Source organism: Kogia breviceps, chromosome 7 (genome assembly GCF_026419965.1).
Source record: "Kogia breviceps isolate mKogBre1 chromosome 7, mKogBre1 haplotype 1, whole genome shotgun sequence".
Lineage (NCBI taxonomy): Eukaryota > Metazoa > Chordata > Mammalia > Artiodactyla > Physeteridae > Kogia > Kogia breviceps.
The window spans coordinates 75,319,357-75,344,588 of record NC_081316.1 but is presented as its reverse complement, the minus strand read 5'-3'; the positions used below and the strand labels follow the sequence as shown (position 1 = coordinate 75,344,588).

The following is a 25,232-nucleotide window of genomic DNA, read 5'->3' as shown; positions in this document are numbered from 1 at the left end:
TATAAAAGTCTGTGACTGCTGTGTTACTGGCACTCTCTCACTTGCTCACTTCGATGATGCCAGCTGGCATGTTGTAAGCAGCACTATAGAGAGGTCCCACGTGGCATGGAGCTGAGGGCAGCCTCCCACTCAGTCCAGCAGCCTGTGAAAAACTGAATCTTGGCAACAGGAGTGAGCTTGGAAGTGGCTCCTTCCCCAGTGGAGCCTTGAAATGACTGTAACCCTGGCCAATACCTTCATTGCAGCCGTGGGAGACACTGAAGCAGAGTCTGAAGCTAAACTGCAGCTGGATTCCTGACCTACAGAAACTGTGAGGAAATACGTTTTTTACAGCCAATAAATTGTTATTCAACAGGTAACTAATACTGAATATAATTTAAAAATGAATAAAAAGCTTCTGGCATCGTGTGTGTATATATATATACATACATACACACACACACACACACACACACACACACACACACACGATGCCAGATGTAAGGATCTCTACCAGGCAATGTTCTGTTACAGCATTGTTGGTTATAGCATTAGAATAATGGTTTTTAATAATGCTATAGAGTTTTACAGTGACTTTTGATACATATCTTATTTGACTCTCAGAGCAGGGATATAAGTAAAACTGTGTGTTAAGAAATGTATGTGGTCTTAGTCCTGGGTTTCTGGCACAGAGCCATCCAAAGAAAACTCTTGGAGTTTCCTGAGTGATAGGAGCGCCTTTGGTCTTTCAGTAGGAGTCTCTTTTGAGCACTCTTGAGTTTATGCTAATGAGGTAACTTAGGGTGGGGCCCCTAGATAACTGCGGGCTGGGGCTGGTCACCAGAAAGACTAAGTGATTGGAGGGTTGGAACTTTCACACCCACCCACTGACATCTGAGAAGGGTAAGGTCGGAGAGGGCTACAGATTAAGCTCTATAGAAACTCTTGAACCACAGGAGTTGAGCTTCTGGGTTGGTGAGCACGTGGGCATGTGGGGAGAGTGGCCTTCTAGGGGGAGAGCGGCCTTCTAGGGGGAGAGTTCACGTGGGTGGGCTTGGAAACTCCACAGTCCCTCCTCTATATACCTTAGTTACCCTATGCATCTCTTCTATTTGGCTGTTCCTGAGTTATAGACTTTAATAAAACCAGTAAATGTTTCTCTGAGTTCTGTCAGCCACTCTAGTAAATTGAACAGGAAGAGGGGGTCATGGGAACCTCCAATTTAACCTGTACTTGCTATTGGTGTCTGAAGGAGGGTTGGTGGGGATTCTTGTTTGACTGAGCCCTTAACCTGTAGGATCTGACACTATCTCCAGGTAAACAGTGTCAGAATTGAATTAAATTGTATGACACCTCAGTCAGTGTCTGCTGAGAATTGGATAACTGCTTGGTGGTGCTGTAAAAAGCACATATTAGAAAAAGAGACTAAAATATTATTCCTCTTTTACAGAGGAAGAAACTGAGCTTCAAGAGAATTTAAGTGACTTGTCCAAGGTTCTACAACTAGAAAGTGTCAGAGCTGAGATTCAAACCTAGCCTTTCCTCATCATTACCAGGTCGACATCTAACACTTAACGAACAACTATTAGGTGTCAGACATTATTCTAGGCCCTGAAAATACAGAGGTAGATAAGAAAGTCAAGGTCTCTGCCCCCATGGAGTTTACATTCCTCTTTATGCAATTGGAAATGAAAATTAAAATGTTTCATTATTTAAATCTCCTGTTTATTTTGGAGTAGTGTGTTTTTAATATTTTATGACTTGGAAATGCAACATTTCCTTTATCATCAACTTTGTCCTGATTTGAGTAAATTTCACTAGCAGTGATGTAATACAAAGCAGAGGCATGGTTGTTTCAGTATTTGATTGGCTAAGTACTAGATAAATCCTCCATACCTACACCAAACAATTCTTCATTGATTTTCATAACAGTTTGTGTCTTGAACTTCAGGGCTTTGTTTCATAAGCTCTATTCATTTCTCATGTTTTGGCATAAAGTTTAGTTGATGAAAGTCTGCTTTTTTTCTTGAATACAAAATTAAGCAAAAATAGAATATGTAGTTTACTGGTGTTGCACAATTTAAGGAGTGACGGACTTATCTGATGCTTGTAGGAACACTGAGACTATCCTAATTGGTAGTCAATATATTGTGAAATCAGTAAGACTCAGAACTGCAAGCCCATAACAGACTAGAGCTCTCTATTGTATCTGACTGGACACTGAAGCCTTGAGAGTAGCTTGTTTTCTAGAACAAGTACACAGTTTGACTGTCAGAAAGAAAACTGTTTCCAAAGCCTTCCTGAAAAGGGATGTTATGTTGGCTTAGTTCCTGATGACAGCTGTCTGGTTGATTCATGGTGCTTTGATCGACCATATGTATATTTAAATGCTGGGAGGGCTACGTGAAAAGTGAGTTGCTGTTAAGGTGGATGTATTCTAGAGCGATTCTCACTGCTGCCTCTTGAAATAGGTACTTGGTTGAGAAAGAAAATGGTGTATGAATGTTTCTGACTGTATCTGGGGACCTTTTAAAGACTCCAGAAGTACTTGACAATTGACAATATACCATGACTTTTTACTTTACTTTTCATTTATACATGTAGAATAGTAAAAGTAACATTTTGCATTTTAAAGCCTCCCTCTAAACCCAAAGTACTTCATAAGTGTTAGGCACCTAATTCTTCCATAGCTGTAACATGGTTATATAACCTACCTCAGAATTAATTGCCTAAGACCCACGAAGTGCTCTAGAAATGGATATCCAGAGTGACTTTTAAGATATTGTTTTAGTAGCATGGAGAAAAGCCCTGGACTAAAATCTTACTCTATCATCCCAGGCCAACCCCAATGCTGTACCATTCAGACCAGAGTTCTCTTTACATTATTTTGGGAAGAGAGGTAGGGGCTACTTTATATGAAGTCTTGAAATCATTAAAAATTAACAAATAGTTCCAACAGTGATATTCCTAAGGATGAGTGAGTCTCTTTTGCTTCTCTACCCTCTAAGAATTCTGGGATCCTCTTCCTTGAGGGACAGGGGAAGGATAGGAAAGAGTTACGACACCAACAAGGACATGATTTAGCAGCCAACTTGAAAAGTTACTAGATAAGGCTTGGAGACTCAACATTCATCCCTTCATTCAACAGAAACATAATGAAAGCCAAATCTGGGTATTTTTATAATTCATAAGCCTTTGATTAATGCAATATATTTCCTTATGAGAAAAAAATAATCAAAAGATAATCACCATTATATTTTGCATGCCCTCAAATTTAGATAGTTGTCAAGTTTGTGCCACAAAACAGTGCCATAAGGAGTACAGCATGGTGTTTTATGGGATAAAAAGAGGCCCAGGGCTTCCCTGGTGGTGCAGTGGTTGAGAAGCTGCCTGCTAATTCAGGGGACACGGGTTCGAGCTCTGGTCTGGGAAGATCCCACATGCCGTGGAGGAACTAGGCCCGTGAGCCACAACTACTCAGCCTGCGCGTCTGGAGCCTGTGCTCCGCAACAAGAGAGGCTGCAATAGTGAGAGGTCCGCGTACCGCAAAAACAAAAACCAAAAACCAAAAAACCATTTATTACCAAGTTGTGCCATGAAAAGAAATGGCATTTTTGATAATATCTAATAATGTCAATACATGTGCTGATTTAGTTTCTGGTCTATAAAATATTGCCAGTGGCAGAGTTTTGAGTGATAGCACTATGGTAGATGGCAGAATAACCAGAGATCAGACTATTTCAGTTTGGGCTGAGACTCATCATTGCAGCTAAGTTTACCAGTAAATTCTAGTTTTATACTGCTTTCCCTTTAGACCACTATATTAGTTAAGATGATTTTGTCTATGGTAATAGAAAACCCAATGTAAAGGGTCTTAAACAATAAAGAGTTTTATTGGCCTAGGCAACAAAAAAATTAAAGGCAGGAATGTGCTCAAGTTTGGTTCAGTCAGGGCTCCGGTTTAATTTCTAATTTTTTGGTTGTGCCCCCCCAGCGCCCCCCCACGTACTGGCTTTATCTCCATGCTGGTAGCTAAAGAGTTGCAGCAACTCCAGGGCTCCCAAGTACACAGGGTATTTATCTATTCATTAAGAGTGAGGAAGCAACTTTTGTCAAAGGCCCTGTAATACTGCTCTTGCTTTTCACTTGCCTGTATTGGGTCACATGCTATTCCTGGGCCAATTACTGTGGCCAGAGCAATACTGCCTTAACAGGCTTACAGCCAGGTTCCTTGAACAATTTTGTAAGGGCAATGGCATTACACTCACTGGTGTTTTTCAAACAGTGGATCAGGACCTAAGAATGGGTTATGAAATTAATCTTTGAGTTTTCATCATTTAAAAAATTAAATATATTTGGGATTACATTGTACATACAAAGGGTTAGTACTGTTCTATGAAACTTTGGTGCTCACACATGCCCACACCTAGATTATATTGTAAAATCTGTTTCCTATGTGAATTGGGGTCAAAAAACTATCTTAAACAAAACAAGTCCACTCCTGAAGCTGGAGATGTATCAGCTTTTACTTAAGTATATGGATTATGTAGGGAAAAAGTGGATACCTGAAAGAAAATCAGGGTACAACTTGGGAGAGGAAAATAGATGCTGGGGATTAGTCAATAATTTCCACTGTAACCTGCCTGACGCTTGAGTTATGCCTTCAACTATACTAGATTCCAACATAGTCATAACCAAACATATTTTAGTTTTTCCAATGTACATTTCCCTTCCAAAAAAGCACTTCATTCCTTTCATCCAGTAAGTATCCACGATGGGGCAATTTATAAATTTTATCATTTGGTTGCTGGAAAATATTATGGTAAAAGACTAATGTAAAAAGCTTGGCTTATGGGAATTCCCTGGTGGTCCTGTGGTTAGGACTTCGTGCTTCCATCACAAGGCGCACAGATTCGATCCCTGGTTGGGGAACTACGATCCTGCAAGCCACGAGGCACAGCCAAAAAAAAAAAAATGCTTGTCTTAACCATGTCCTACTGTCTAGCACAGGGAACTATATTCAAGATCCTGTGATAAACCATAATAGAAAAGAATTTGGAAAAGAATGTATATATATGTATAACTGAGTCATTTTCTATTCAGCAAAAATTGGTACAACATTGTAAATCAACTATATTTCAATAAAGAAAAAAAAAAAAGGCTTGGCTTCCAAGGGAAAAATCCACATATTTCAAAAAACTGAGCACATCTTATCATCACCCTAATCTTTATTTAGGTTAAAATTTTTAACTTCTTTGACAAGAACGTTAGAGCTCATTCTAGTTCAACCCCTTTCATTTGGTAAGCGAAGAAACTAAGGCCAAGAAAGAAGGATGAACTTATCTACGGCAATTAATTAGTTGAAGAACACAAGTCTCTTGATAGCTGCTTCAGAATTCTTTCCATTGTAACTAATTAACAGTGCAGTTATTACCAACTTTAACAAGTGAAAGTAAATAACATGCATAAGCTCCAGAGGCACCTAGATTTACATAGCTGTTGGATTCTTTCAAGAGTTGTAGGTGAATTACATTTTGGAGAGTAAAACTGAATTTTTAAGGAAATGGGGGCTTATTAATAAATGCTGCTTTGGGGAGTCAAAAAGATATTTGTGCTCCCATGTGCACAGCAGTATTAGTTACAGTAGCCAAAGACAGATATAACCCAAGTGTCCATTGATGGATGACTAGATAAACAAAATGTGTGTATACACACACACACACACACACACACGAAAACTATTCAGCCTTAAAAAAAGGAAATTCTGGCACATGCTGCAACATAGATGGACCTATTTATACTCGTGTGAAATAAGCCAGACTGAAAAGGACAAATACTGTATGATTCCACTATGAGGTCCCTAGAGTAGCCAAATTCAGAGACAGAAAATACGAAGGAGTGCCAGGGACTAGGGGAGGAGAATGGGGGGTTAATGTTTAATGGGGACAGTTTCAGTATGGGAAGATGAAAAAGTTCTGGGGACAGAGGATGGTGATGGTCCTTAATGCCACTGAACTGTATACTTAAAAGTGGTTAAAATGGTAAATTTTGTGTAATGTATATTTTCCTACAATTAAAAACAAAAAAGAAGGGCTTCCCTGGTGGCGCAGTGGTTGAGAGTCCGCCTGCTGAAGCAGGGGTCACGGGTTCGTGCCCCGGTCCGAGAGGATCCCACATGCCGCGGAGCGGCTGGGCCCGTGATCCATGGCCGCTGAGGCTGCGCGTCCGGAGCCTGTGCTCCGCAACGGGAGAGGCCACGACAGTGAGAGGCCCGCGTACCACAAAAAAAAAAAAAAAAAAAAGAAAACCTTGTACAGAGGTAAAAAAAAAAAAATGCTGCTTTTGAAGTCTTTGAAAGACAAAGGTTACTGCCTTATCTGTTTAAGTTGAAGCCAAGAATTTTAAAGCTAATTTTCATAGCGTTATAGTATGAATTATATTTCACCTTAATACCTTACCTTTTAAGTTAGGGAATTCAATTCACTGAGCACTTACAGTATTATTAGAAATTTGCTAAATCTATGAATGATCCAAAAGTCTAAACTACAAGAGATTACTATTTGTGTATTTATATGTGTGTGGTACTAGGGCAAGATTTACATAGGAAACAATCCTCATTAAGACATCAAGACAGGTGGAAGGCGGGTGGAGGAGGGAAGGATTGAGAGTTTGGAATTAGCAGATGCAAACTATTATATATAGGATGGATAAACAACAAGGTCCTATTGCATAGCACATGGAACTATATTCAATATCCGGTGACAAACCATAATGGAAAATATGAAAAGGAATATATATAACAGAATCACTTTGCTGTACAGCACAAATTAACACAACACTGTAAATCAACTATACTTCAATAAAATTTTTTTTTCAATAAAATTTTTTTAAAAAGACACACAAAAAAAGAAATCAAGGCAATTTCAATTACACTTGACCCTTGAACAACATGGGGGTCAGGGGTGCCAACCCTCCACCAAGTTGAAAATCTGCATATAACTTATAGTCAACCCTCCCTATCCGCGGATTTAACTAAACATGGGCCATGTAAGCACTGTATAATTTACTACTGAAAAAAATCTGGGTATAAGTGGACCCATGAAGTTCAAACTTGTGTTGTTCAAGGATCAACTGTACTTGAATTATAGGGATTCAAAGTGGGATAATGTACACAAAATATTGTACATTGGCTATACCTCAACAAAACAAAAAAACCCCAAAGTGATGAAAAGAGATTCCTGATAATATCATCTAAACAAAGATCCAATCATCCCTGAGGCTACTGCAAACACTGACCAATAAGTAAAACTTTCTGACTTGAGCAAGTTTGATTTGGGTTTCTATAAATTACAATTGAGAGCCCTGACTAATACAAGAAACATTTGTGGTTCGTATTTTTTTTTTTTTTTTTTTTTTTTTTTTTTTTTTTTTTTTTGCGGTAGGCAGGCATCTCACATTACAGAGCATAGGCTCAGCGGCCATGGCTCACGGGTCCAGCTGCTCCGCGGCATGTGGGATCTCCCCAGACCGGGGCACGAACCCGCGTCCCCTGCATCGGCAGGCGGACTCTCAACCACTGCGCCACCAGGGAAGCCCTGTGGTTCGTATTTTTAAGGAGAATGGGGAGCCAACTAAATTAATTTCAGAAACAGGCAAAAAAAAAAAAAGTGGGAAAGCCCTTTTGGATTAGATATATTACAGGAACTTCACTGTTTCATGCAGGCAAGAAGGGTAGCTGTTATTTGAGGTTGCCATGTTATTTAGCCCCCAAACATCTCTTGCAATATTAAGTAGAATATACTACCCATTTCTTCCTTTAGAGTTTTCTCTTTTGTGTGATGGGGTTTGTCAGCCTTCCCTCTAGTTCTAGATAGAGCTTCTAGTATTTGGAGCCTTAGGGACTACTGGCAGAATGGTAACCAAAGGTTTTTGGAGGTACAAAATAAAGGGAATCTGAGTGCTCAAGATTTACTTTGCTTTGGTTTTATTTAAGGAAGGTTGATTCTGAAGGGCAGGTAGAGTTTAAACATAAAGGAAAAGAATCTCCTCTTTTGGGATTCAGTCATGGTAACTACAGTGGGTTAGGGTAATAAAGAAGTTGCTGTCTGGAACTAGACTTGCCCATCATCCAGCAGGTACAAGACCTACCTTTAGGTACAAAAGTCTGTTCTCACTAGCCGCATATGGTACCCATAGGTTAGTCCTGATAGGTTATAGAACAGGTCAGTAGTTGACATCAAGAACCAAGTTGGGTAGTGCTGGCATTAAACAGGTCTAGTAGCAGTTAGCGGTGTCTCAGTCAATAGATTTGGATTTAAATGCAGAAAAGCAGACTCTCAAGAGAAGGTGGTTAGGGGTAAAGGACTAGAAAGTGAGAGGTTTTATATCTCAAGAGGTTTACATCCTGGACAGATGACCTAAGCAGAGGCTCAGGTTCAGCAATCACACAGGGAGTCTGGTTACCACACTTGAGACACCAAATGTACACATCATGGCATTGTACATACTTCTCGAAATAGCGTACCTTTAATTCTGGGATTAGCTGATAAAACGTACTGCATGTATGAGCAATTATGATGAATCTTTTTGGATAATTTTACTTGATAGCAATTTAATCCCTATGTTACATATTTTTACACTACAACAAGCAGTCAAGCTTTGAAGTAGATGGCTATTTGGGATGAATTTAGACAAGAAAGCACAGATTTCAAAGAAATGCCCACATCTTAGTAGGGAGTTGTAGCTTTACTCCCAAGTCATTTTTTGATGCTCTTAGAAAAGTCTGAAATGCAATGAAGGCAAAAGTACTGTCAGAAAAGACTTTAAGTTCTGCTACTTGTGTGACCTTGGGCAAATTCAGAAATTACCTAATCCCATAGGGTTGTTTAAGATTACTGATAACATACAAGCATCCAGCAGAGTAACTGACAGGTAAATAGGTGCTTAATGTGACAAAGGAGAAAAACCTGGGCTAAAAATACTTAATCTTGCTGCCTCATATTAGGTCAGGTCCTATATAGCCTGTTTGGTCTCCACACAGAATAAAAACTCAGACTGGAAGTGTGAGTGTGGAGTGACGTTTGACTGAACATGGCTGGATATGGCAAGGAACTAATGTAAGTCACTTATCTATTCCTGACTACCCACTGTTAGATTTATATACATACTCATTTTATCTTAATAACTCTTTAAAGAAGGCATAACTACAATTTTACCAATGAGATAATAGGTTCAGGAAGGCTCAAATTGACCAAAGTTAAAGAGCTAGTTAGGGAATTCCCTGGTGGTCCAGTGGTTAGGACTCCGAGCACTCACTACCGAGGGCCTGGGTTCAACCCCTGGTCGTCAGGGAACTAAAATCCCACAAGCTGCTCGGCATCACCAAAAAAAAAAAAAAAAAAAGCTAATTAAGTAGTGGAGCAGGTACCTAAGCCTAATCATTCTATCACATTCTGCCTCAGGGAGGAGAGGTTCTCCTCTTCCCCAAAATGGGGAGTGGGTTTGAATAAGTGAGATTAAATAAATAATGGTTATCTAGTAGTTATATGGTAGGTCTTGACTATAGGAATAACACAAAAAATATTTAACCTTGAGTTGGTGAACTGTGTTGGGTGATGTGACATGGAAGCGAAGACGAGAGGCAGGAATGTCAGTCAGAAATCTTTCATAGTATTCTAATACACTGATAGGGGTTTCAAGTCCAATCATCTTCAAGTACAGTAAAGCCTCATTAATTTAGACTATAGTATATGGAATTGGCAATAATCTATACATGAATTGAGAAACAAAGAAAATCTGAAAATGTTCTTCACACTCCCTCCACCTCCCCAACAGTTCAGCTCGAATCAAAGCTCTGACATTCCCCAGTAACTTCTGCCTAATGGCCACACTAAATTCTAGGTAATGGAATAACTGAGCCCAAACCGCAAAGAGTAGCATTTTATACACGATAACATACAAATATAAGCTACCATGCCCTCTTCCATTTTTCGTTGGTTCACCTTCACCAACATTTTTTCCTTTATTTAGCATCTACTTTAGTAAGGTCTTCTGCCAGATAATGGAGACACAGAGCTGGATAAGATCATATAACAGCTCAGTCCAATAATACTGGGAATTATGAGATCACCAAGCAGCAGTTCACAGCTGAGACATACACAAAAAATAGGGACAAATAGGAAGATTTAGAGAATGAAAGTACTGAAGATAAATTAAGTCAAAGGGTTGAAAAGCAAATAGGAGTCTGTCAGGAAGCAAGGAGAAGGAATGTTTTTTTGAGACCTGAAAGCATAAAACAGTGATATGTTTAGGCAAGGTCCCTGTGATTGGAGGGTTACAGGGTGGCATGCTTAGAAACACTGGTAGCGATTAGATCCTGAAAAGATATGTCATGCTAAGAAACTGGGGCTTTTCCTTGTGAATCAATATTTCCCACAGTCATAACCATGGAACCCTTTGAAATTACATGAAGAAGAAATACCAACAGTAGTACAGGTTTAAATTTTTGATTCTTTACCTTTCTTAAAATCTAAGAGGTATAAAAAAATTTGAAACATTTTTTTAAACCCCAAGATATCATCAGTGAAGTAAATCATCTTTTATTTTCATCTTATATTTGGTTATCAAGAGGCATGCAAAACCCTCCAATTTTAATGAGAACAGTGTTTTTGTGTCTTTTTGTCACATATTCGCTTAATATTAGGTGTAATGTTGCTAAGTCGGATCCGCATGTGAGGTGCAGCATCGAGTCTTTTCCTGTATTTCGTTTTTGTTGCAGCATAATATGAAAATCCTGTCTCACACAGGTGCATTGTAGCAAAAGGAAGAAGTACACGAACTGCACGCCTTGCAACACTTGGGTACTCTTGAATTAGGCTACTCCAAAAATCATTTAGTGAAAGTTCACTGAAATTTTGTTTCACTTGAGAATCAGATGTTAAATCAATCAGGCTCTCGTAGTCCCGTGCTACTAATGAGGCTGGTTTAACAGTTACTGTAAATGGATTTCTAACCCAAGCATTATTGTCATTTGTTACAGGAAAATATTTTAACAGAGTAGAGCGCAAACCCCTTAGGTGCTGCACTATGGCACTGCAAATATCTTTATCAACTGTAGAATTAATTTCAGTCAAAAAGTCACTCAGTGTAGGAAAACAATCAAAGTTTTCTTCTTCGACAGATGAGGCCCAAAATTCCAATTTTCTTAACAATGATGACATTTTATCAAATACTGTGAACACTGTCACATTTTTTCCTTGCATTGACAGATTAACCTCATTTAATTTAGTAAAAATATCTGCAAGATATGCAAGTCTTAGCAGCCAAGATGAATTTGTTAAACAATCAGACAGTCGAAAAGCAGAATCCATGAAAACCAACAGTTCACGACGAAGCTCAAAAAGTCTTACAAGAACTTTACCTCGGGAGAGCCACCTCACCTCTGTATTTAGAAGAAGTGCTGTGTGCTGGGCACCCATTTCTTCACACAAAATTTTTAGTAGTCTGGATTGATGTGGTCGAGCTTTAATATAATTGATGATTTGTACGGCCTGATCTAGCACATTTTTCAGAGATGCAGGCATTGTTTTAACTGCTAGTGCATGTCTATATAACAGGCAGTGACTACTGGAGCTTTCGGGAGCCACATATTTTATCAAGGTGACAGCCTCAGCAATTTTCCCGTCCATTGCCCTGGAAGCATCACTACAAACATCAACACATTTTTCCCATTCAATTTCATGTTTCTGCATAAAACTGTTGATACAGTTGAAAATTTCTTCACCAGTGGCATTACTTTGCAAAGACTCACATAAGAGTAGGTCTTCCTCAATAGACTTATTAAACCTGTAACGAACAAACACAAGCAGCACAGCAAGTCCTGAAACATCAGCTGATTCATCTAGTTGCAGTGAAAACCCATCACAAATTTTCAGTCTACAAACAAGCTCTTCTTCAATGTCAGCAGCTAGATCCTTAATTCGACGTGCAACAGTACTGTTTGATAGTTGTACTGCATCTATTTTTTTACTATACTGTTCGTCAAACATCCGCATCACCACATCTTTTGCACAAGGCTTGATAAGCAATTCTCCAATAGTATGAGCCTCTCCACTCAGGGCTATATGGTAACTTACATTGTATGATGCTTCTGTAGCACTTTCATTATCTGTATTGACAATTTTAGGTGCTGGGGGTTTATTATTTTCAGGTGAATCAAGATGTTGCTTGAAAAAGCTTATGTCTTTGTCTTTGTATGCAGCATGTTTAGTTTCCAAATGTCTTCGAAGTTTACTAGGGGCCAAAGAGCTATTTGATAAAATTTTCTTACATAATACACACTGGGCATGAGGTGCATCTCTATTTCCAAAGTAAGTAAATCCAAAAGACAAATAACTTTCATCGTATTTTCTTCTTTTTGGTTTCTTACTAAATGTTGTTATTTTGTTGGAATTGGACATAAATTTGACCCTGGAAAGCTCACCTTCTGAATTTTTAGAAACTGCAGGCTGCAACTGCTCATCTTCACTCTGTAATATTCCAACCTTTTGATCATTTGATTCAGACACAATTTGATAACAAAAAGATTCTACTTCTTGTTTAAGACTTCCTTGTTTCAGCAACAGATCCATAGGCAATGAATTTGTAGTACAAAACATGGTTAATTTAGAATAAACACTGAATATCACAAATGTGTTGAAATTATAAGACAGGATACATAGAAGATGAGCAACCATCAAAGAGATGATATATAGCAACACATCAGTTAATTTGTAAGTGCTGCCTATGCATCAACGCGCAGATGGAACATCACACGTTCGTGTATCAGGTGATCTCTCATTCGACTTCCTGGTGCTCTCAGGTATGGCACACCTTTTCTTAAAGGTAGATTATCACATAAAAATAAAAGCTATAGAAATGAGTTTAGTAGTCTTAAACTTACATTTTAAAATAAATTCTAAAAGAAGAAACTATTGTTAGCACTGATCTTTTCCTCACAATGCTTATTAACTTAAGATAACATTAATCTTCTATAAAACACAGCTTGGGAACCATTGGACTAAGAAATAATGAGTTGATAAATGCATTTTTAAGGAAGGGACCTTGAGGTCCCATGGCAGGGTTGGCAAACTTCTCCTGTAAAGCGCCATACGGTAAATGTTTTTTACCTGATGGGCCGTATGGCCTCTGTTGCAACTACTCAGCTTTGTAGTTGTAGCATGGCAGCAGCCATAGACAAAACGTTAAAGAATGGGCACAGTTGTGTTGCAATAAATCTCTATTTATAAAAACAGACAGCATGGGGCCATAATTTATCATCCCCTTTCATGATATACAGTATCTTGGAATCTCTTCTAGCTTTTTTTTTTTTTTCTTCTAGCTTTCTGATGCCTACTGCCATTAGATACATTCATTGTTGACACCGTCATACATCTTAAGGCTCCTTTCAGGGCTAGTAATTATTCTGATGAGCTATGTCAAAAACACAAACAGGTCAAAGTTTTGCAAGACACAGAATTCTGTTGTATCTAAACACTGTGTGTTAACAATGAAAAATAAACTGTAAACCAAAAGTTAGCTACTATTTCTCTGGACTTAAATTACATAAATATTTATATTATCCAAAATAAGACTCATTCAAAATAATGCATATATTTTACTGATTACTCTGCATCCCGTTATTCTTTAGATGAAGGCTTAACGAAGACCTAACGAAAACTCTCATTTAAATAGGCTTATTCCTCATATAATAGTTTTTTAAAGGCATAATTAAATGGAAGGGTAACGCAAATTTTAGGACCTCTGATGAATACCAGCCTTATAAGTTAAGGCATTCAAATTTAGTGTCTACTTAAATATAGCTACTTTTGATTTAAACTTTATGATTTGGCTCAGAGTAAGCTTTGGATTCTCATATTAGATCCTGAATCAAAATGGCTTTCTCAGTAATAGCTAGAGGGTAAGATACCTGAAATGAGGAGCACTCCCTTCTGCAATCACTCTCTCCACCTTGGCAGCTTGAAATGCAGACGCTTCAAAAAAAATAAAATTAAGGGATAGGGTGGAAGGGGAGTAACCAAAAGCCTAGAATGAGAAAAAATAAAATTAGACACTACAAAAGGAAAATGAACTATACACCTCTAAGATGACCATTCTTTACAATTTATTTTAGAGCCAGGCAGTGCAAATGATTCTTCACTGCAATGCAGATCTTAGACTGAAATAGAAGATGCCTAACAGTAAAAATGCTAATATTTTCGTCCTGTTTAATACCCTGGTAATTTCATTATTTTGAAATGCTCCCCCATCCACTGACTTCAAAGAAAAACATTAAAAACTCTCAGAAACGAAACCTAACTTTTTAAAGTACAGCCACACCTTAGTGTCTCTAAAACTAAGCACTTAAAGTAAAGTAATCTAAAATGGAGTTATACATGGAAGGGTTACATGAACTATGCCTTTTTGTTACAACCACTCGTCTCAATAACCAAGCTCCTTAACTTACTAATGTTTATTGAGTGATCATTGTTTACTATGTGCCAGTAACTGCTAAATCCTTCCTAGATTAGGTCACTTAATCCTCAAAACAAACCTGAGTCAGGGACTATTATTAATAACCCCCCTTTAGGGATGAACAAATAGATACAGAGAGGCTAAGTCACCTGCTAAGTTAACACATCTGTGAAGAACTCAGAACAGAACCCAGAAAGTTCGACTGCAAAGCCCACGTGCCTAGTCACTGCTGTGTGTCCCTGAATACTCTTAATCTCTCAAGCACTAAAAAATCTGTTACCAGGAGTCGGATAGTGCAGAGAGAAATGAATTTCAATGGGTTACAACTGCCAGAAAGTCGAGGGTCTCAAACTGGCAGCAGGAGAAAGCCCTACATCTTCATTACTGGGAGCGAAAGAGTAGACTGTTCTTCCACAGTCCTGAATGCGCTTTAGCTGCCGAGAACTTCATGGAGCCGCTGGGTGACCTCAAAATTTAGGATCCCTCTCCCCTGCTACCAGAGAAGGACACGACGGAGTGGAAACGCTTTGTTCGGAGGGCCTCAGTTCCACCTTTTTAGAGGTGCTTCCCCGAATCTCTCGAGGACAAAGAGACTGGACTCCCTAGAGTAAAGTTTCTATTCGACTCCCGGAAAAGGGGCGGGGGGAACCCTCATCTTTTGTCTCTTCGGCTAAGGTGACAGGTAGCACCCTCTATTCAACCCCCACCCTCAGACGGTTCCTGCTCTGAACAATACCCGGGGCTGGAGGGCTGGGTAGGAGTGCAGTCCATTCATAAGCCGAGGCAGGAGGTGGACACGGACACCCCGTCCAGCACCTAAGTGCTTTTTTCAACGGTCACCTCGATGGGCGGCCCGGCCACCTATCCCTCGGCTGCTCCTTATCACAGGAGCGCGCTGCCCACCACGGCTGGGGGCTGGCTTCCTGTGGGCGTCCACCCTCGCCTACGGAACTGCTCTCGCGTCCCCGGGCGGTCGCCTCAGCTAACAACCACAGGAAAACGTCTCAGCACCCGACGCTATCTTTCTCCTTCATCTCCATCAGTGATGGAGAGAATGGTCTCGGCTGCGGCTGGGCTGCGGAGCAGCGCCGCGGTCGCCAGCTGAGCCTGCGGCCGCCATTTTACGAAGCTCACGGCAGCGGCCATTTCAGAGCGCACCACTCAGCCGCCGCGGCGGCTCTGGTCCTCACCTTCACCGAGGCCTGAACGGGGTCAAGAGCCAGTCGTCGCGGACTGGAGGGGAGAGGGGGTAAGGGAGGAAGGGGAGAAATGAAAAACAAAACAGAGGGAAGAAGGATTCGGGGGGCCGGGCGATGCTCTCAGCTCAGGGATATCGCCTATGCCACCTCCATAGAGATCCAATTCGCGGCGGGCGCGGTAGCTCGTCTGAAGATAAATTTAGCACTCTGGGGCACCGAACTTACTGTCTCCGTGAGCGACTCCGCCGCCGCCCAATCAGCGCCGGAGTTGCTCCCTGTCACCAATCCGCGCTGAGCAGTGGGGTGGGACCAAAGGAAAGGACCAAGTTCGGTTGAGGCGTTGCCCAGCTGCCGTCGCCCCTGGCAGTCTGGAATCGTGAGCTCTAGGAGGCTAAGCTGAATGGCAGACGTGAAGCGATTGTTTTCAAATTTCCCTGGGCCAGAGCAGCCCCGGCGTTTGTTTACGGTGTAGAGTCCTGGGTGCTGCGAGATAGCATTTGTGATCCTGTAGGGCTGGACTGGCTTTGAGAAATCTGCGTATCCACAAGCACTGGGGCTCTGCCCCGGCGGCAGATTTGAGTGGATTCGCAGAGTCTCGGCTGCTGGTGCTTTCACGCCCTCTTTGTTCCCCGAGCCGCACCCCAGGCCCAGGTTGCGCAACCGCCTCCTCTTTTCCTTGTTTTCTCACTGGAATCGGGGCAGAAAACTCCCTCTCCCTTCCCCGCCCCTCCCCGATGCTGGCTTGTCGGGGGCCCCTAGCGGGCAGAGCTGGGAGCTGAGCCTGATCTTGCCGGGGCGCCGATCTCGGGTGACCCCACATGGGGTCGGGGAGCCGCGTGTGGGAATATGTAGGGATAGCGGCGTCTCCGCAGTGTCAACGGGAAAGAGGCAGCTTCCTGTGTCTTTGCACCGCTCACTGGTGGCTCCCTCCTCGGAGGAACGTCCAGCGCTCTGGAACACTCAGTTTGCTAGCTGTAGCATCGAGTGTTTTAAGCCCATTTCTTTTACGCCCATCCCCTCTTTTTAAAAACAACACAGCAAAAGGCTTCGGGCAGTGTATTCCGTTATTCGATATTGTGTGAGATCCGTTGTGGCGACCTGCAGTCTGTTTTTCCAAACCGGCATCTTAAAATATGTACGCTTCTTGGAGGGAATTTGTTAAAATACGCGTAGCATTAAACAGTGGTTCCTATTGTTTGCAATATTTTAGATTTTCGAGGCCCCGTAGAAATAGCCAAATGAAAGTTGGATCTTGTTTTCAGGCGCTGCACCAATGACAGAAAATTCCCAACTTGTGGTCAAAAGCAAGGGCAGCTTTTGTTTTTCTTAAATATGCTCTTCTTTGATAAGCGAATAAATTTCTTAGGCGTTGAAAGAAGTCTAACCTTTTATTTAACAGAATTTTCAGGAGGACTGAAAAAGATGATTTCCTAGGACTGATCATAGATGTTAACATTTGGTCCTAAATGCTGTAAAGTCATTTCAGCATCTTCAGAACTTTGCCCTATGGTAGGCTATCCATATGTGGTTTTTTGGGGGTTTTTTTCTGTGTGTGTGTGGTACGCAGGCCTCTCACTGTTGAGGCCTCTCCCGTTGCGGAGCACAGGCTCCGGACGCTCAGGCTCAGTGGCCATGGCTCACGGGCCCAGCCTCTCTGCGGCATGTGGGATCTTACCGGACCGGGGCACGAACCCGTGTCCCCTGCATCGGCAGGAGGATTCTCAACCACTGTGCCACCAGGGAAGCCCCCATATGTTTTTATGGTAATTTTAAAATGATTCCTCTTAAATCGGCCTCATTTGAGCTTTAACCACCAAGGGGGAAATCATTTTGGGGAAGGGGTGCAATTTTACTTGAAGAGCAAAGAATTTCATTTTGTAATTGCAGGAGTTGTCTAGCTTCTTAATAATATTAGAATAATATCCCACATTTTCATATGTTTTATATTTCAGAAAAGCCTTTTACATATATACTCCCGATTTAATCTTCACGTATCTGGTTTACATCTTCATGAATTGGGAAAATCCAAAACATTCAGCTGATAACAAATTCAGCTGACTTCAAGTCTAGGATTTAACCTAAGTCCAAAAATCCGAAGTCTGATAATTAAGGGTCTTGAAACATAAGAACTTCTTCTGTAATTGATTAGTCGATACGTTATTATAGGATGTTGGTTGCTGAGACAGATAAGAAAACGTATAGACAACGTAGAACTCAGACCAATAATGATAATGGCTAGCATTTATTGAATATGCAGTATTGGCAGAGGCTGTTCTATCTACACACTTTTTAAAGTACTAGCTCATTTACTCTTTACAACCCTATCAGATGACTATGCCTATTTTACAGATAAGGAAAATTGAGCACGGATTGGTAAATAAATTGCCCAAGTTCCCACAGCTAATTGTTGGCAGAGCCAAGATTAAGTGCAGTGAGGTTATGGGAACTACAGGCCATGTATGTCTGGGCGGGGTGTGCTTGTGCATATTTATATAAGGCAGAAAAAGATTTCAAGTAAGATTACAGTAATATATTGGGTAAGCAGGTAGAGCTTCACCATGAAAAGGGAACTCGGTCAGTTACTTGGGGCTCAAGTAACTGACCGAGTTACTTCCCGTAAAATCATCACGGGAAGTAGTAACAGGAATTTTGACTGATATCCCAAATTTGCAGCCGTAGTTGCTGTGAGAGGTCTGAGATGGCAGTTCTGTTCATGTTGGTTGCATGAGTTAACTTGCACTGCAGTTAGGTTTGCCAGAAGCAGATGATGAGACAGGGAGCTCTGGAGTCAGTATCGTAGGTTGGAGTGTCCCACTCCACCCTTTATCCTCCCCTCTCCCTCAGATAGTATATGGCGGCCATGGGAAGGGCAGGACTGCCGCTGAGGCAGACCCTGAACGCGCTGACAGCTGGGGGCCATCTGCTGATCGTACTGCTGGCCCCCCGAGCAGGGCAGCGAGTCCTTTCTTGAAGAAGGAGCTGAGTGGCACATCTCCATGCCTGCCACAATATGTCACCTTTAATATAAAAAAGGTGGGAAATTAATACAATTTTCATTATTTCTGTGAAAGTTAATCATTTCTGTGGTGTTGTGTGCTTTGTGAACTTTTAAGATCTATGGGGGAGGGTGGGAGTTTAGGGGGTGGGGGGAGGAGGAATTGGATGAAGGCAATCAGAAGGTACAAACTGGCAGTTATAAGATAAATAGTACTAAGTATGCAATGTACAACATGATCTATATAATTGACACTGCTATGTGTTATATATGAAAGTTGTTAAGAGAGTAAACCCTAAGAATTCTCATCACAAGATACTCTTTTTACTATTTCTTTATTTTGTACCTATATGAGATGATGAATGTTTACTAATCTTGTGATAATCACTTCATGATGTATGTAAATCAAATCATAATGTTGTACACTTTAAACTTATCCAGTGCAGTATGTCAATTATATCTCAGTAAAACTGGGAGAAAAAAATATGAAACATTTAAGAGAATTTTGTGACCACAGGTATAAGATTGATTTATCGCTATTAGATTTACAAGAATTATGTAAGTGCTTATAAAATTTCACTGCCAAGATGTTAGATATATTACATTTGTAATTGTAGTTTAAGATATCTAAAAAAATTTAACTAATGGAGTATGCAAGTGATGTTAAATATTCAAGAAGTATACAGTCTGTTATGCTTGTGAATTAATTAAATCATAGAGAAGTGAAAGTGATTGTCCATATTTTTATGCAAAGATTATGAGGTTTATAAATAGACTAACAAGATTTATAAGTTGAGCTTTTTAGAGGCTTAAGAAATACAAGTTTACAATTTTAATGTCTTTGCCTATTAATAAACAAATTAGTCATGTCAATTACCAGTTTTTATTGTAGCTAGTATTCACTCCCAGGACTTTCACTATTCCCTCTATGTTCAATGATTCTCAAAAATATAACATGAGCCCTGACTTCCCACTTGAACTTCAGTTCTAGATTTTCAAGTCTGTAGACTTTCTATTTGAATATATAACAACAGCTCAGATGCAGCATGTTCAGAACTGTACTAAATCTCTCCTAACACTTGTACTTTCTCAACGACTTCATTTTTGTTAAAGATTTTATCATTATTTTAATATCGCAAACTAGCAAGCTTTTGGAGTCAATAGTCACTCTTCACTCATCTTCATATTCCATATGTGCAGGCATCAAATTGTTATTTGCTTCTAATGTTTCTTAGGTTCATCCACATCCCTCCATCACTATCGCATGTTCTCTAGACCAGGCTCAAGAAATGTTCCTTCTAAATTATTGCCACAGTCTTCCTAGCTTCCACTGTTTTTCCATTTAATTGGTTTAGCATACCAATCTTCCATATTTTAGAATCTTGGAGTGACTCACTAGTTCTTCTATGTCATGGAATAGAATCATAAAACTTTAGAGCTGAAGAAAATCTGTAGAAAATGATATAGTCTTCACTCAGTATCTGTAGGGGTTTGGTTCCAGGACCCCTTCCCCTTGGATACCAAAAACCTGTGATGCGCAAGTACTTTTTATAAAATGGCATAGTATTTGTATATAATCTGCTCACATCCTCCTGTACACTTTAAATCATCTCTAGATTACTTATCACACCTAATACAATGTAAATGCATGTAAGTAGTAATAAATTCAATGTAAATGTTATGCAAATAGTTGCTGATGCTTGGCGAATTCAACTTTTGCTTTTTGGAACTTTCTGGAATTTTTTTTCTGAATATTTTTGATACAAAGTTGGTTGAATCCTCGGATGTGGAAACTAGATACATAGAGCCAACTGTACAATGTAATCCCCTTTTTTCTCCATCCTACAGAAGAGAAGAATGAATCCCAGAGTTATCGCATGACTTTGATGTCACATTTATAACGGGTGACAATGCTGAAATAGATCTCAAGGTGTATGAGGCATGTCTTAGGATTTTTTAAAAAATTTCCCATTTTACTGGACATTTAACTGTTCATTTGGCATATATGCCGTAAATATTTTTTAAATAAATTTATTTATTTTATTTTTGGCTGCTTTGGGTCTTCGTTGCTGCACACGGGCTTTCTCTAGTTGTGGCGAGCAGGGGCTACTCTCCGTTGCGGTGCGCGGGCTTCTCATTTTGGTGGCTTCTCTTGTTGCGGAGCATGGGCCCTAGGCACACGGGCTTCCTTAGTTGTGGCGCCTGGGCTCAGTAGTTGTGGCTTGCGGGTTCTAGAGCACAGGCTCAGTAGTTGTGGTGCATGGGCTTATTTGCTCTGCAGTATGTGGCATCTGCCCGGACCAGGGCTTGAACCCGTGTCCCCTACATTGGCAGACAGATTCTTAGACACTGTGCCACCAGGGAAGCCCTGTAAATATTTTTTGATATGTAAATTAAGCCATCTTTGACTCTGTTAATAAGTCCTCTTTCTGTTGCAAATGATAGAAATCCAATCCATAAGCAAAAAAGTTAATTTCTTGACTCATATTACTAAAAAGTCCATCAGTATAGGTATGGATGGGTTCAATGACTCAAATGATGTCAGGGCTCTGTTTGACTCTCTCGTGATAGGCCCTCTCTACATTGCAGTATAATGGCTTCTGGCATTCCCAAACTCATGGTGGAAGAGAGCATCTTCCCCAGTAGCACTGGGGAAGGGTTCCCAGAAAGGTCTTTCATTAAGTTTCGGTTATGCCTGTGAACCAAACACATTGTGCAGGGAAGGAGTACTCAGTGTGGTCAACTTGGGACATATATGTCCTTTAGTTTGGGGAATATGAGTTTACTCTGATTCACCATCAGAATCTCATGGAATGGGTAAGGGGCCACCCCTAAAAGGAAGGGATTTCTGGAAATGTGGAATATACCTACCAAATTTACTCTCCTTGCCCCTTATATCTGATCAGCTACCACAAAATCCTCCACTACTATATCTCTTCGTCCAACTTTTCTCTTCAATTCCACTACCATTGATTTAGTCCAGGATCCTATTAGTAATCTCCCAATCAATCCCCTGACTATCGCCAATATCTATCAAATTTATCCTGCACACAGGTAAGCACTCTATACACATTAAAGTCATTCCCTCACTCAAAGCTATTCCCATTGCTGGGGTGATTAACTCCTTGGCTTGGCATTCAAGGTTCTCGCTAAACTGGTTTTGGTTTTTAAATTTTTTTTCAATTTTACAGCAGTGGAGGTGCTAGGTGGGAAGTGAGGCAAGGAAGGACTGGATTGTCTGGAGCTCCCTCTCTTCAACTAGTGGTCATGTAATATGTAGGTTAGTTGTTCTGGCTTAAATGCTCAAATTTGGGGTATTCATTTTGTGGTTGATTGAAATGCCAGGGAATGGGTTTACTTATGGTGTTTCTAATTTTAATTTTTACCCTGGTAATACAAGCATAACGTTCAAAAATTCAAGGACTAAAAGATTTATAAGCAACAACAACAAAAGATATTTCTTTGCCTCTCCTTCTGTTGTAACAACTTGTAACATTTTATTCCATTCCTTTTGGTATTTACCTCCATATTTCTCAATGAATATGTGTATAATGCTATTTGCACACACATGACCCATTATCATTCTGACTCCCAATCTACTTAACCTAAAACCTATAAAGCCCCTCAATTCATTGGCTCATTCCTTCAATATCCCAATCCCAAAATCCTGAGAGAGCAATCTGGTCCCAAGTTATGTTTTCATAAGGTCACCTACCACTGGCCAACCTGGGGTGGGCTGCTCTTGAGTCCCTACTGGGAACTGTTGACAGGGGTAGAGTATGATGTGTGGGTGCTCTGGGCTGGCTCTAATGATTCGGTGTCTGATTGTAGCTGAGGTCACAGATCGATGCCCTCAGCTCAATGACAACTCTCTTCTAGCAAATCTCGTTGCTTGAGGCTACAGACCTAGAGACTAGGTTTCCCAGAAGTCCTTACAGCTTGGATTCATGAAACCCAGTTTCTGTAAAATAGATGTAACTTAGCAAGTTAAAAGTGAACATTCTGAGGTGGGGGCTGTATTTCTGCCACTTCTGTATTTCCACTGGCACATGTTGGTTTTTCCGGGACAGCTCCAGTGGAGGTCCCAACATTCAGTCCCTAAATTTCATGCATGATGAGAGATAAGGAGCAGGGCATCCATTTTCCTGATTCAGATTATGTCAGAGTCAGCAGGTATGGAGATGGCTTCCTTATTCCCCAGCCTCAGAAGTGTGGCAGAAGCATGGTGCCCATGGTGGGGCCAGTTCTGCAATACTTTTCTAGAAGTTGTGCCTGAAAGTGCAGCCTCAACTCTGTTCTACTAGCCCTTTTAATGATTTAATAAATCCCTAATTCCTCCTAGTAAATCCCTTTCTGTTTAAATTAGCTAGAGTGAAATCTGTTATTTACAACTGAATTCTAATGCACCTTTCAAAAGTGTTCTTTAAATATTTGTTCAACAATTACTTGATGGGGGCAATGAGAAGCTTAATTTTCAATCAATTAAAATTATAGATAGGTCCCTAAGCAGTGTCAGTATTTTGAAACAATTTGGCAATATGTTTTACCTTAAAAAATAGTTTCTATTATCTTTTCACTTTTCTTTTGAAATTTTTCTGAACCAGACTCATTCTTTGAAGAACATAGCAAAAGGTGTGAAATTTGTATTTAAAAATTATCACTGGTTTCCTGGCCAACAGTACTCACTATCCATGAATTTTGGTTTCAGATTTAGTCTGCCTGCTGAATTTTATCTAATTCTCCTGCATAAATACTAGACACAGAAACATATGACAGACTTAGCTAGACTTGGGGAGAGCTGGCAGGCATAGTGAATACAGGTCCTGGAAGAAGACTGGTTTCAAATTGCACCTCCACTGTTTGCTACTTGTGCCATCTCAAGTACAGGTACATCTCAATTTCTTCATCTGAAAATAGGTTTAAAAATGACAACGTGTTGGGCTTCCCTGGTGGCGCAGTGGTTGAGAGTCTGCCTGCCGATGCAGGGGACACGGGTTCGTGCCCCGGTCCGGGAAGATCCCACATGCCGCGGAGCAGCTGGGCCCGTGAGCCATGGCCACTGAGCCTGCGCATCCAGAGCCTGTGCTCCGCAATGGGAGAGGCCACAGCAGTGAGAGGCCCGCGTACCACAAAAAAAAAAAAAAAAAAAAAAAGACAACATGCAATAATTGCTGGGTTTAAGTGCAATCATACAGAAAGTACTTAGTTTAAGTGCAATCATACAGAAAGTACTTGGTATAGGGTCTGGTATGGTATAAGCATCCAATACATGTCAGAATAACACTATTGTTTTTAGTTTCGACTTCCCTGTACTATAATTCAAGTGGGAGCAAATTTATATTCTTCCACGTGTGTAAGAATTTGCCTGCAGAAGCCTTTACTGTTTTTATAGTTACTAATTATTCCAGTGATATTTCAGCGCCCCTTATAGATTAATGACTTGGGCAACTGCCCAACTGTTCACCTTTTAATCCAGCTTTGGCTGTGGTTAAGGAAGGATCATGTGAACGGCAGGAGGGGCAGTTCCCTCAGAAAAGGACCACAACAGATACTGTAGTGAGAAACATCTCCAGCATAATGCTCTTTAGTTTATAAAAGGCTTAGGTTACTCTGTCACTTTAAACTGTGACACACTTCACAAATAAATGCCACACACCTCTTTTCTAGACACTGCAGTTGAGACCTGTTGGTCTAGAAAAAACCAATGATTGGCCCCCACTTTGAGAGGCTTGAATGTGGCAAATCAGATGTTTTCTCACATTTGGGGGTGGGGGCAGAGAGTATACTTGTATCAAGAATTCAGGTTTTGTACATTAATAGTAATTTATCTGGAACTTCATACCTTACAGAGCAGCCTCACGATCTCTCTTATTTGAACTCTGAGACAATCCATTTAGTTAAGCGGGGAGGTGTTCTTATTCCCACTTTACAAATGAGAGGTCTCAGGTTTTGAGGAGTTGATGGAGTTATGCAGGGTCACACATATGGTTACTGGCAGAGGCAGTGCTTGGATCAGTTTTCCTGATTCAGATCAGTGTCTTTCATGCTTCTTTTTCTTTAGAAAGGTTTCCAAATTAGGATAATGCTGTTGTAGAGTACTCCTGCTAAGTTATTGATTTTAGGCTAAATAATATGATCTGAACTGTCATTTGGAAAAGCACTATGTTCTAGGGCTGTCCTCTTAAAGAAGGTGAAAACTAATCATACTCTCTTACTTTCTTTGGAAGGTTGATGCTAAACTTTTCAAAGGCATCCCTTTAAAAAGAATGCCACAGTGGGCATTTTTAAAAGCCAAAGTGAAGGTTTGCAAGTCATTTAAACATTCAACTACTTGGGGAGAGACTAAAATGCCAGGGGATGGGGTTATTTATGGTTCTGTGCCAAGAGCCAGTATATGTATTTATCTGTACAAGAGTGGAGTCCTGGCTCTGGATCATTTCTTGACTTGAGAATCTGGGCAAGTCATTTATTATGTCCGTATTTTGGAATTACAGCCTTGCTTCAAAGATGTGCTCTATGAATAAACAAACCTTTATTTGTAAATCTTG

At 40.4% G+C, this 25,232-nt stretch overlaps 1 protein-coding gene and 1 long non-coding RNA gene across 7 annotated transcripts in view; one reads left to right on the top strand and one right to left on the bottom strand.

Annotated features, from left to right (window-relative positions):
* The first annotated feature begins 216 nt into the window (after positions 1-216).
* LOC136794511 (uncharacterized) overlaps positions 217-25,232 on the top strand; it is a 44,935-nt gene continuing 19,919 nt past the window's right edge. Inside the window, exon 1 of the long non-coding RNA XR_010841417.1 lies at positions 217-355. This is a non-coding gene — a long non-coding RNA (uncharacterized lncRNA). The remainder of the gene's footprint in view (positions 356-25,232) is intronic.
* ZBED5 (zinc finger BED-type containing 5) lies at positions 10,562-16,302 on the bottom strand. 6 transcript variants are annotated; one of them, XM_067038608.1, is made up of 3 exons: positions 15,915-16,302; positions 13,946-14,061; positions 10,562-12,854 (listed from the first exon to the last, which is right to left on the bottom strand). In XM_067038608.1, the coding sequence occupies exon 3, from the start codon at positions 12,711-12,713 to the stop codon at positions 10,629-10,631; it is 2,085 nt and encodes a 694-aa protein (XP_066894709.1). In that variant the 5' UTR covers positions 12,714-12,854; positions 13,946-14,061; positions 15,915-16,302; the 3' UTR covers positions 10,562-10,628. The 6 variants fall into 6 exon arrangements, with proteins under 6 accessions (XP_066894709.1, XP_058923899.1, XP_066894711.1 ...); XM_059067916.2 differs by having other exon boundaries at positions 15,681-15,923; XM_067038610.1 differs by having other exon boundaries at positions 10,562-12,849; positions 15,681-15,918.